At 35.2% G+C, this 12,707-nt stretch overlaps 3 protein-coding genes and 1 pseudogene across 3 annotated transcripts; 2 read left to right on the forward strand and 2 right to left on the reverse strand.

Annotated features, from left to right (window-relative positions):
* Positions 1–504: 504 nt before the first annotated feature.
* LOC107017028 lies at positions 505–4,095 on the forward strand (annotated as a pseudogene).
* A 105-nt stretch (positions 4,096–4,200) lies between these two features.
* Positions 4,201–6,522, reverse strand: LOC107017284 (peroxidase 9-like). Its single transcript, XM_015217547.2, has 4 exons — positions 6,298–6,522; positions 5,578–5,769; positions 4,815–4,980; positions 4,201–4,682 (listed from the first exon to the last, which is right to left on the reverse strand). The coding sequence occupies exons 1-4, from the start codon at positions 6,520–6,522 to the stop codon at positions 4,270–4,272; spliced, it is 996 nt and encodes a 331-aa protein (XP_015073033.1). The 3' UTR covers positions 4,201–4,269.
* A 158-nt stretch (positions 6,523–6,680) lies between these two features.
* LOC107017328 (oligopeptide transporter 2-like) lies at positions 6,681–10,821 on the forward strand. Its single transcript, XM_015217584.2, has 6 exons — positions 6,681–7,335; positions 7,839–7,936; positions 8,145–8,711; positions 9,110–9,362; positions 9,454–9,636; positions 9,828–10,821. The coding sequence occupies exons 1-6, from the start codon at positions 6,838–6,840 to the stop codon at positions 10,440–10,442; spliced, it is 2,214 nt and encodes a 737-aa protein (XP_015073070.1). The 5' UTR covers positions 6,681–6,837; the 3' UTR covers positions 10,443–10,821.
* Positions 10,822–10,931: 110 nt separating this feature from the next.
* On the reverse strand, positions 10,932–12,273 carry LOC107017029 (protein TIC 20-I, chloroplastic). The gene has a single exon (XM_027916029.1). The coding sequence runs from the start codon at positions 11,604–11,606 to the stop codon at positions 11,127–11,129; it is 480 nt and encodes a 159-aa protein (XP_027771830.1). The 5' UTR covers positions 11,607–12,273; the 3' UTR covers positions 10,932–11,126.
* Between the last annotated feature and the right edge of the window lie 434 nt (positions 12,274–12,707).

The raw sequence follows: 12,707 nt of genomic DNA on the forward strand, positions 1-12,707 counted from the left end.
TACAATTTGAGACATAATTCATATAATTCTATTGTATAAAGCGAGAGAGGCGAGCGAAGGAAGCGAGCAAGAATATGAGAGAGAGAGAGGGACTGACAAACAGTTTGCTATAGAAAACAAATAAATCATAACGGTAGCTACTATATTTATTTTATATTATTAGTTTGTCATTCTATACAATTCCCCTTTTTATAATACTTATCATATAAATAAATAAATTTCTAAATTTCTGTAGGAAGATTTTATTTTGTTTGGTTAATCATCTAGCTGGCAATGTATTGCTAATTGTAATAAGATTAAATTGCATGTATCCATGAATTCATCCCATTTTCACGTCAAGAAACATAATCAAAACCATTTTAGGAAAATCATTTATTAAGTACAGATTTCTAAAAAATTTCTCTAATTATGTCTATATAAAAAATATCTTCATATCATAATAACCATTCAAATTCCAAACAAAAAATTCAATAATTTTTTTTTTTGCGATAATAATATTTCTCCATGGATGAAAAAAAGATTGAAGAAGTAGAAATTTGCGACGTATTTGATGACAAGGACGAGGACGAGGACGAGTCACCTGTAGAACAAGTTCGTTTAACAGTACCAACAGATGACGATCCATCAGTTCCAGTATGGACATTTCGAATGTGGTTTTTGGGGATTATTTTTTGTGGATTAATGTCATTTATCAACATTTTCTTTAGTTACAGGCAAAACCCACTTATAATCAGTATGATTACTGCACAAGTTGCGTCATTACCATTAGGTAAATTCCTGGCAAAAGTTCTTCCAACGAGGAAGTTCCATTTGCCAGGATTTGGATTAAGCGAATTTTCACTTAATCCAGGTCCTTTTAGCATGAAAGAACATGTTTTAATTTCAATTTTTGCTAATGCTGGTGCTGGATTTGGTAGTGGAGGTGCTTATGCTATTACTATTATCGATATTATTAAGGTCTTTTATCACAGGAAGATATCCTTCTTGGCTGGTTGGATCCTTGTCATTACTACCCAGGTTTAGTTCTTAATTTGTTTGATTTCGCAATTAAATTTGACAAGAAAATTCAGTTATTTAACCAATTTAAGCGAATAAGTAATAACAATGTCATATCTAGTAGAAACTTTTACCGTGAAAGTTCGATTTCCTACTCTGTAATCTGAGGCAATTGAGAAGCACTCGATTTCTAGTACCAAGTAATATCTTTATACAATATAAATATAATAGGAATTAGCCATGGATAAGTTCCGCGATTAAATTAAAAAAATTGGTCTTCAATGCCACTCCGTGACCAATTTTAAAATAAATTAATCTTATTAATTACGAACTATTTACCGATAAAATTCGTAGCTAATTCTTGTTTTTATTTTGTATTAATGACATTTTATAATGGATTCAGGTTCTAGGTTATGGCTGGGCTGGTATTATGAGGAAGTACGTGGTTGAGCCTGCAGAAATGTGGTGGCCATCTACCCTTGCTCAAGTCTCTATTTTCAGGTAAGTACCAAAACAATAAAAAAAAAGGTTGCACATTCTAGTGAAAAGAGTCCTCAAGTTTTAATTTTAAGGGGGTCTAAAGCACTTGAGGGGACTTCATATCTGGGCTCGAACTCGAGACATTTGAAGGTGTACTTACCACTCTATCACAATCCTTGTTGATCCAGGTAGTTATAAATTTGTCAAAATAGTGTACAAAAGCTCACCTTCTTCCATTGTGTCATCTTATTACGTTTGTTCTCCCCTGTCCCATATCAAAAACTCAAACTCGAGATTTCTGAAGTAGTACTTATTACTCTATCACAATCCTTGTTGATCCAGGAAGTTAGATATTGTTTACTATGTTTCGTAGAATAGTCGATGTAAATAGTTATCATAGCAAATTCTGGTACTTGATGACATTTTGCAGGGCATTACATGAGAAAGAAAATGGTGTCAATTACTCTAGAGGAAAGTTCTTTTTAATAGCAATGATATGCAGTTTTACTTGGTACATTGTCCCTGGATACCTCTTCAAAACTCTGTCAACATTCTCTGTGCTCTGTTTGGTTTTTCCAAAATCAGTGGTAGCACACCAACTTGGTTCAGGCCAACATGGGCTTGGCCTTTTATCTTTCACATTTGATTGGTCAGTCGTCGCGTTCTTGACGAATCCACTGGTCACTCCATTTTTTGCCATCCTAAACATCTTGGCAGGCTATGTTGTAATAGTCTACATCATGATTCCTGTAGCCTATGTTGGGAATTAAACACACAACACACACAAATAATCTAGAGAAAAGAGAAACAGAACACAAACGGGACACACAAGAATTTAACGTGGTTCGGTTTCCCTACTCCACGACTGTAACAGGAGGATTTTATTTCACTTGTGCTACTACTTGGAATTACAAATACAAGGATCATATTTATAGGAAAACCAAATGGTTAACCTAGGGTTTCAGTAATGGGTCCCTTTTTTCGACTGATTTATTCAATGCCGATGGGCATAAGTATAATGTATCAGCTATTGTCAACAACAAGTTTGAGATAGACACTGCTGCATACGAGAAACAAGGACGAATAAATCTCAGCATCATGTTTGCTATTTCATATGGACTCGGTTTTGCAACAATCATCGCTACCCTCACACATGTCTTCTTATTCAATGGGAAGTAAGTGAATATATAGCTAGATTTTATTATTGCATATACACTTACTTACATTGCTTGAATCATTCAATGTTGTTTCATCTGTGTCAAATCCTTCAGATTTGGATTATTTTTATTACTAAGTACAAAAGATCACTACTTACTAGACGAACATTGATTTTTTTTATGATTGAGCAGGGAGATATATAGTCGATTTCGTGCTTCATATAATGGGAGAATAGATATACATACAAAGCTTATGAGGAAATACGAGGACATTCCTTCGTGGTGGTTCCACACGATCCTCGTTCTCTCGTTTGCTCTGTCTCTCCTACTCTGTACTGTCTTGAAATCACAGGTTCAGCTACCATGGTGGGGACTCATTTTTGCTTGCGCGATTGCACTTATTTTCACTCTACCAATAAGTATAATACAAGCCACAACAAACAATGTAAGTCAATAATTTGTTCAATTTCACTAACCAAAAGATATTTATATTCACATTTTTTTACGATACTATTTGTATTTCGTTACAGTCACCAGGACTAAATATCATCACAGAGTATATTCTTGGACTAATAATCCCCGGGAAACCAATAGCCAATGTTTGCTTCAAAACATATGGTTATATTAGCATGTCACAGGCTGTATCTTTTCTCCAAGATTTTAAGCTTGGTCATTATATGAAGATTCCTCCGAGATCAATGTTTGTAGTTCAGGTAAGTTACTCTAGTAAAAATTAACAAATCCAAATTCATCGCGTTTTATATCTGCATTTGATATGGATATTTATTTTCAGCTAGTTGGAACGTTGATAGCTTCAACAATCAACATGGCAACAGCGTGGTACATGCTAACACACGTTCCGTACATTTGTCAATTGGACTCACTTCCAGAAGGCAGTCCATGGACTTGTAGAGGTGATCATGTTTTCTATGATGCATCAGTAATTTGGGGATTAGTAGGACCAAAGCGATTCTTCGGCCCTTTAGGAAATTATGGTGCGTTGAACTGGTTCTTTTTAGGAGGCGCGATGGCACCAGTATTAGTATGGCTATTGCACAAGGCATTCCCAAAGCAGAGATGGATCAAGCTTATAAACATTCCTGTACTACCGGGGCAACGTCAAATATGCCACCAGCTAACGTATTGAATTTTAATAGTTGGATTATTGTTGGATTTGTGTTCAATTTCTTCATTTTTCGATACAGAAAGAAGTGGTGGCAGAGGTACAATTATGTTCTTTCTGCAGCATTGGATGCTGGATTAGCTTTTATGGTAGTTCTCATTTATCTGGTTTTTGGACTAACAAATCATGATAACATCAATTGGTGGGGAAATGTTGATGAATATTGCAATTTGGCTAATTGTCCAACTGCTCAAGGAGTTCATGTTAAAGGCTGTCCATTGATTTCTGCTTAATGATTTTTAGAAACATTGTTTAGTACTCTTTGGCTATGTATGGTTGCTTGTGTTAACAATATATGGATTTGATATTTCAATTATTGCTTTTCATTAGACATATTATTTTAGTTATATAAAATAAAATTTTACGACAACAATCAACAATTCTTTCATATTTTACCCTTCAACTCATAAATACATACTTAGTAAATTACATACTTGGTAAAATAGCAAAGTTTTAGTTAACTCTGCGACAATTCTTTCTAATTTCACCCTTCAACTCGGTTAGGGGACTAATATTCCCCATTTTGACCATTGACTTAGAAAATTGATGGAAAAATATTGCCTCATTTTCAGCATAGATCTTTACCAATTGCTTAGTTTTTTTCACCTTTCCAGTAAGAAGTACTTCATCTGAGTTCAAAAGACCTTTGCCTAATAGCAATAGCTTGAAATATGAGTTGTCAAATCTGTTTGGTGATACAATATCTAGAGGAGAAATATTATTGTTTCCACCACTTGTTGGACAAATTGATTTTAAATCGTTGTAATAATTTTTCTCTAGAGTTGCATCTGGCAAATGATCACCTGTTTGATTGTATAGCCTTTGTCTAAATGACACACATCTTGCCACCCCTATGGTGTGTGCTCCTGTTTAACGTATGAGTGTGTTTAGTACGAAGAAAGTCATTTTTTCGTGTCATAAAAACCCGTGTTGAAAATTAATTCAACAAGAACAAGAGTTCTTTTTTTTAAAAAAAAAAATAAATTAAAGTAGCTTACCAGAAAGAGCAACAAGGTCTTTTTCATTAAGGCCTTGTCTATTGAAGAGGCTTATGAGGGTTTGAATTTTTGAGTTTGGTGCTGGAATATTTACATTTGCTTTGTTGAAATATGCTCTCTTTGAGTCCCTTCTTCCTAGTGGCACTTCCCAATATGGTCCACCACTCTACTCCAACATATTAAGTGTAATATAACATTCTTATTAGCAAAAATCTTGAATTGACTTGTACTTTATTGTTACTATATGTTACAGTAAAATTTAGTTACTCTAATGTAACAGTAAATTTTACTTTTTTTTTGTTGTAATTTTATTGTTATAATGAGTAAAGTTTAGTTACAATAGGTAAGATTAACCCGACATGAGATGAAATGAAAACTGAAAAAAAAAATAGTATTTGAAGTTGAAGTCATGTTTAAACATGTATTTCACTTGAAAAAAGTAAGAGTTTTTCACTTAGAAAACTCATCATCAAAAAATTCAGGAGAAGAAAAAACACATGTCCAAATGGGACCTTAAAAATCGTTACAGTATGTTGATCAGACTCTCCAAAATTGTTATTGTTGCATCCATATAAGATCTTTTAAAAATACATGAATTTTATAGAATCTAATACACTTCTATCAACATTTACTATTATTATTGCATCCATATAAGATATTTTTAAAATACACGAATTTTATAGAATCTGACACACTTCAATCAACATTTTAAAAAAGTCCAAATAACATAAATGAGAACGAAATGTTGAAGTTAGATGTTTACCAAAACGACAGAATCACGAGCAGTAAGGGCTAGAATGTCAGCACAAGAAACAGTACAAGGACAAACTTGTTCTAATTTAGCTTTGATTTGATCAATCACTTCAAATCCTCTCAGAGAATTCTTGTTTGGTCCAGCCTCCTTTTCACTTTTGAATCCACTACTATTATCCAATAATACAGATGCATCACAACCCTATAACACAAGAAAAATGAAATAATTGGAGTTGTTGCCAAATTTAACACCTAGAAAAGGTCCAAAATTACCATCTTATACATCTAAGTTTTTTGCATGGACTGTCCCTTTTTCGAGGTGGTCTTTAATATTTCTTTTTCATCAAATTGGTGGTATTTAATTTTTTAACATACCGCTCATTTTATAAAAATATGTTGTCTAAAGTATCTTTATTTATCACTTAATTTTTCATGTATTTTATGCCTTATAAAAGGCTCACGTTCATACTCTAAAGCATAAACTAAGTGTATACTCTTTTTAATTAAGACATAATATTTTAAAATTAAACTTATGTCTCAAGTCATAAGTTATAATTAGCAAATTAAAAAAATTGTACTTATCAACAAAACGTCTAAATTCACATTTTTTTTGTTAATGGTTTGCATGGGGTGGAGGTGGCGGTGTGAGTGAGACAAATTGCTAATATCGAAAAAACGAATAACCCAAAAATATAACAAAGTATATGAAAATGTGTAAAAAAGTTTATACCTGAACAAAGCAGTCGTGAAAATGAAGTCGTAGCAAAGAAGCAGCCATTCTTGGATCTTTAGCAATTGCCTCTTCCATATAAGACATTATAATGTCATTTGCTTGAGGGCATGAAAATTGGTAAAAATCTGGAAAAAGACCACCATAATTGGAACTAGAAACTAGAAAAGCTTGGGATATTGCACAAGATAAAAATAACATTACTAGTCCAAGAGAAAAAGCCATATTTAAAAATCAAATTTTTGTATGATGAATTTAATTAACAAATGCATGGAAATATATATTTCCAATGAAATTTATTTTGGATTTGACTCTTGATTTGGACGTATTGGGATGGAGGAAAGTATAAATGAAAGAGAAATAATTCAGTGAGTTAGAATTTGAGTTATTTGTAAACTCTTCATGCATGTAATGTTACACTATAAAAAGAGGCACTCGGGCCTCTGTCTCTGCCGCTGCAAAAAATTCAGCAAATTGACGTGCAGATTCAAACTTAAAAACCCTAGAAATTAATCCTCTTTTTGTTTTCGGCCTTCTTCCATGGCCGTAAACATGGAAAAAAAGGATCCAGATATTGTAATTCCTGAAGAAGAAGAAGACGATGAATCTCCAATAGAACAAGTTCGTTTAACCGTATCGAACGACGATGATCCGTCTCTACCTGTATGGACATTCCGAATGTGGTTCTTAGGGCTGTTGTCCTGTGCATTGTTATCGTTTCTCAACACTTTTTTCAGTTACAGAGCTGAGCCATTGGTGATATCGATGATTACTGTCCAGGTAGCCACGTTGCCGATTGGTCGTTTAATGGCTAAGGTGTTACCGAAGAGGAAGTTTACGATTAAATCGTGGGAGTTTTCGTTGAATCCGGGGCCGTTTAATGTGAAAGAGCATGTATTGATTTCGATTTTTGCTAATGCTGGCTCTGCTTTTGGGAATGGACCTGCTTATGCGGTTGGAATTGTGGATATTATTAAAGCTTTTTATTTCAGGAATATCACCTTTTTGGCTGGCTGGATTCTTGTGGTTGCAACTCAGGTTTGGACCTCTTCTAGAATTAAAAATCCATCAACATTGCAACAAATACTTCGTCTGAACCCATAATTTTGGATTACGTGCTTAAAATCTTTAAAGTTGATTACATAAAGTTTTAATCGTGAATTCGCCTTTGCATATATGCTAGTGGTCGTTAGTTACATCATTCGTGCCAGGATTTTGACCACGATAACTCCATGAGAATGGCACAAAATTATTTATATCTATGTATCGATAAAGGTATCAATTTAATTTGCTAAGCCTGAATGAGTTACATCATGAAAATGTTGTGAGCCTTGGACCTTAGTTTCTGTTGGAAATACTTGAACTTCAATGTTGAGACTTTAAACTCTTCATGTCAATTGAAGCAATAAACCAATGGAAGTATCTGGTTAATTTTCTATCGTTAGTAAAGAACTTCAAAATTTTCATATAGATGGTAATAGACTTGCAAATATTTCCCCACTCAAGTTAGCAGGCATGCTAATATAATGTTTGTGTATCAGGTTCTGGGTTATGGCTGGGCAGGGATTATGAGGAAGTATGTGGTAGACCCTGCAGAAATGTGGTGGCCAAGTAGTCTGGTTCAAGTTTCTCTTTTCAGGTAATTTCTAAAAAAAATTCAAACTTTCCCCATGAAATAGCATATGGCCTCTTATCACGAGTTGCTCGTGGTTGGGTGCTTTTTGATTATTTTTTTTCCTCGGAAATTCTATCTAAGAATACTTGCATCTTCTTTTGGCTTAATTTGAGAATCTTGATGCATAATTGTTACTGTATCTGATAAATGTAAATTATCATAAATTTGGCAGGGCTCTCCATGATAAAGAAGGGGAAGGCGAAACCTCAAGAGGGAAATTTTTCTTAGTTGTACTAGCTTGTAGCTTCATATGGTACACTGTCCCTGGTTTTCTCTTCCCAACGCTGTCAAACTTATCTTTGCTCTGTTTGGCCTATCCCAAATCAGTGGTAGCCCAGCAAATTGGTTCAGGCATGAAGGGTCTTGGAATTTTATCCTTCACTTTTGATTGGGCAGTTATAGCATCATATCTTGGTAGCCCTTTAGTTTACCCCTTTTTCGTCATTGTCAATGTCATAGTGGGCTATATTGGAGTAGTCTATATACTGATTCCAGCTTCCTATTGGGGGTTGAATCTCTACAATGCCAAGAATTTCCCTCTATTCTCCTCAGAGCTATTTGATGCGCGGGGGCAGATATATAATGTTACAGATATTGTTAATGATAAGTTCGAGATAGACAAGGTATCATATGCGCAGCATGGACGCATACATCTCAGCATGTTCTTTGCGGTTACTTATGGCCTGAATTTCGCAGCTGTTATGGCTACTCTCTCTCAAGTTGCTCTATTCAATGGAAAGTAAGTGCTCTATTCAACATTTTCTCCACTTTTAATCACTTATTTGCCATGATGGACCTATACTGTGGATGCCTTGACAGAAAGCACTTTATGCATATAATGCATGTCTGCAAGGAAAACCAAAATGCTAGCACTCTTGTTGATGTTGTAAGAACACTTAGCTATTTTCAGATAGTTTTCTACGTTGGTTAAGGCTTTCATAATGAGTTAACCAAGTAGAATAGAACTTATAGATGAACTGAAAAAATAAACTCTGAGAGAGAAAGAGAGAGAACCCACCCCCCACCTCCTCCTTACATGGCCAAATATTATTCAACTTAGACATGGTTCCTATTGGTTTAACTCATGAATTATATTAATGCTGCTAAGAGAATTATACTGATAAGTTCACTGAACAGGGAAATAGTTCAGCGATTCCGAGCCTCATACAAAGGAAAGCCTGATATTCACACAAGACTTATGATGAAATATAAGGACATCCCTAACTGGTGGTTTTACCTCACTCTTGCACTTTCATTGGCTTTGTCACTTGTCCTATGTATCTTCATGAAAGATCAAGTTCAGCTTTCGTGGTGGGGGCTTCTCCTAGCAGCCTGTCTTGCTTTGATATATACCCTACCAATAAGTGTCATAACAGCTACCACAAACATGGTTAGTTTTGCAAGTTGAACATGTGTTTAGTAACTTTTGTGGATTGCATCCATCCTCCTCTATTAAACAAAATTTTGCTTCTGATTAACAGTCACCAGGATTAAATGTGATCACGGAATATGTTATTGGTATGATAATCCCAGGGAAACCAATAGCCAATGTCTGCTTCAAGACTTTTGCGTATATGAGTATGAGCCAGGCTGTTTCTTTTCTCCAAGATTTTAAGCTTGGTCATTACATGAAGGTTCCTCCAAGGTCAATGTTCATCGTTCAGGTATGCCTTTCTTGTTTTCTTCCTCTTCACTTGTTTCGTTGGTAGTATCAATCACTTATACTAGTCAATGGTTAGTTTTGGATATATAAGGAGTCCAATCTATTGATCGTAGGAAGAAGAAGAAACTATAGCAATTGTACAGTTTCTTGATGCTACAAGAGACTGACTAAAACTTCTATTTTTTAAAACAGCTTGTTGGAACCATACTTGGTGGTACAATCAATATGGGTGTCGCGTGGTGGCTACTTAATAGCATTGACCACATATGCCAACCTAACTTGCTTCCTCCCAACAGTCCATGGACCTGTCAGAGCGATAGAGTCTTTTTTGATGCATCAGTTATCTGGGGATTAGTAGGACCGCGAAGAATATTCCTAGGCCTTGGTGAATATAGTGCCCTCAATTGGTGCTTTATTGGAGGTCTTGTGGCACCCTTTTTGGTGTGGTTGCTACACAAATCATTCCCAAGGCAAAGTTGGATTAAATTGATCAACATTCCAGTACTTCTTGCAGCTACAGCCAGTATGCCTCCTGCAACAACATTGAATTTCAACAGCTGGATTATCGTTGGAACAGTGTTCAATTTCTTCGTTTTCAGATACAGAAAGCAATGGTGGCAGAGGTACAATTATGTCCTATCAGCAGCACTAGATGCTGGAGTGGCCGTAATGGGAGTAGTTCTGTTTTTCTGCGTTACTGTTTGGAATGTTAACTTCTCTTGGTGGGGAACTGGTGGAGAGTATTGTGATTTGGCTACTTGTCCCACGGGCAAAGGCATTTTTGTCGATGGATGTCCCTTGACCTGAGGTTTTTGTTTTTATTAGTATAGTTAGGCTCCATACCGATATGTCCTTTCTTTTGTGGATAGTTTTAGTTGGTCGTTAGCTGATTGTCTTTTGTACATATAAGCATTCTAAAAGCAATACTAGTAGTTTTTTTTCACCAATCCAAATACTTTACCTTCTTTTAATTATTGAATTGATTTATTCAAAGATTTTGTTTCGAACAATTTGTTACTGTATGAATTATGATGTGTGGCTGCGCTCTTGGATTAAGAAGCCTTTTTCTGTTGTTGGTTTTGCATTCTCAAGTCTGCAGTCTAAATAGTGATGACAAAAGTCTGCAGTCATCTTTATATCTATATGTAATTCTGTTCCAGAATTATAAAGATGTATATTTCTGTTGCTGCATCTAGTCTGGCGAAATGCTTTTCCCATTTGATACATTATATCAGAAAACAAAGTCACAGAAGCCCTAAAATGACAATTGAAACTACGAGAAAAAACTGAAACCAATAAGAACTTAATCAATACCTTCGAAAGATGGGAGAGAAAAGCACAGCAGCTGTATAAAGTGAGTGTTACAGACCATAAGGCATTTCCCAAGACAACGTAATCATTGCAAGTTAAAAATTCTATAGCCTCAACGTCCTACAAAAAAGGCATAACAAACATGATCTCATCTGTTTACATCCTATGTGTTGGCTTTCATTAATCATAGGGTATTTGAATATAAGCTGCATCACACACAAATGGTACATCAGCATACATCCCAGCAAGTGCGCATCTTATGGACTCTAAAACTGTGAACAGATAGGCAAATGCAACAGCCGTCCAAAAGTGCATACCAACCTTGCCCCAGTATACTGCAAGTGGCATCCAACGGCTTATAGTCCCAATAACCTGCAGTGCAATCTCAAGTAGCATCCCCATCACCACATGAAACCTAAAAAAATGAGGCCATTCTTTTCTCCTCACTATACCAAGATAAGCAACAAAGAAGTATGCCATCAAAAACCAGCTCGGTAATCTCCCAATAGCTCCCAGGAAAGGGTATGTCAGAAACTCCAAATCTTCCAAGAAGGGATGGAGATGATATGCTGTCTCAGCATACATCCAAGTCTCGTGAAGAGGCATCAAGTAAGGGAGGCATGCTAAGGTTCTCCACCACCACCTTGGCTTTTTGGTCATAGGAGGGAATCTGTAACTATAGGGGACATCTTTCGATGCTCTTGGGGAAAAGGACAATTGGCTTCGTCTTGGTAACTGTGGAATAGCATTCAAAAGACCACCATATTCACCGCTTAAAAGAAGTGATGATGCAGAAGAGAGATCAAGGAAGCTGAATCCTGCACTGACAACTCAACTTTAATAGGGAAAGTAGCTTTATATCTTTCAACTAATAGAGTCAACAGAAAAGAATTATACCATAAGCTTGTAGGCATAAGATATATTGGCTTAAAGATCTGTTGACTACTTTGTTCCCTCTATCATCATTCTTACAATACCGAATCCTCTAAAAGAATACTACGTATGACTACTTAAACCTCTATTTTTACAGTAGCTGCCTTTGCACATTTATCTATTTGAACAGTAAGAGAACAGTAGCAAAAAGGAACGGACGGAAATACATCTACAATAAACAACATCCACCAAACATGGGTGCATAAGGATTTGAGCCATTTCAGTTTTTAGTTTAAGTTTTTGAGAAAAGAAGAAATATACATTTCTCCTTAAAGATGAGGAAAAGACCTATAAGATAATCCACTCACTAACTTCATGAAGAGCTCAAATTGATGATTAGGTCCCTCAAGCTACAATCACAAAGATGCATACTTAAAAGATGCTATTATCACAAGCTTAAATATTCAAACTCGAATTAAATATCCTCAAAACTTGGGACCTAAAAGAAGACCAAGAACAAACTTTTATGCAATTTTAAAAATAAAGACAAGTTGTTGGGATTAAAAGGAAGAGGAAAAAGCAATAGTGATAAAATGTTATGTTTACAGGAATCTTAATTGAACAATAGTTTAATGATTTCAAAACTATGTACAAGATCAGAATGAACAAGACCTATTAAGACCAAATAAGCTTTAATAAAAGAAAAAAAAGTTCATTTGTACACTTAGAGCCTGTTTGGCTCAGCTTAAAAGCTGGTCAAACTGACTTAAAAGCTGATTTTTGACTTATTTAGCTGTTTGGCAATACTCAAAATAACTTATTTTAAGTTAAAAAAAACTTATTTTAAGCCAAAAGTTAAAAGCTGGGGTAGGGGTGCTTTTTTTTTTT

The sequence above is a fragment of the Solanum pennellii genome, chromosome 4 (genome assembly GCF_001406875.1).
Source record: "Solanum pennellii chromosome 4, SPENNV200".
NCBI classification, from domain to species: Eukaryota; Viridiplantae; Streptophyta; class Magnoliopsida; order Solanales; family Solanaceae; genus Solanum; species Solanum pennellii.

Coding starts and splice junctions, on each gene's coding strand:
- LOC107017284 (XM_015217547.2), bottom strand. CDS start 6,522: ATGGCTTTTTCTCTTGGACTAGTAATGTTATTTTTATCTTGTGCAATA. Junction 5,770..6,297: donor TTCACGACTGCTTTGTTCAG/GTATAAACTTTT, acceptor CTTGTGTTATAG/GGTTGTGATGCATCTGTATT. Junction 4,981..5,577: donor CTCGTGATTCTGTCGTTTTG/GTAAACATCTAA, acceptor ATGTTGGAGTAG/AGTGGTGGACCATATTGGGA.
- LOC107017328 (XM_015217584.2), top strand. CDS start 6,838: ATGGCCGTAAACATGGAAAAAAAGGATCCAGATATTGTAATTCCTGAA. Junction 7,336..7,838: donor TTCTTGTGGTTGCAACTCAG/GTTTGGACCTCT, acceptor TTTGTGTATCAG/GTTCTGGGTTATGGCTGGGC. Junction 7,937..8,144: donor GTTCAAGTTTCTCTTTTCAG/GTAATTTCTAAA, acceptor TAAATTTGGCAG/GGCTCTCCATGATAAAGAAG.
- LOC107017029 (XM_027916029.1), bottom strand. CDS start 11,606: ATGACCAAAAAGCCAAGGTGGTGGTGGAGAACCTTAGCATGCCTCCCT.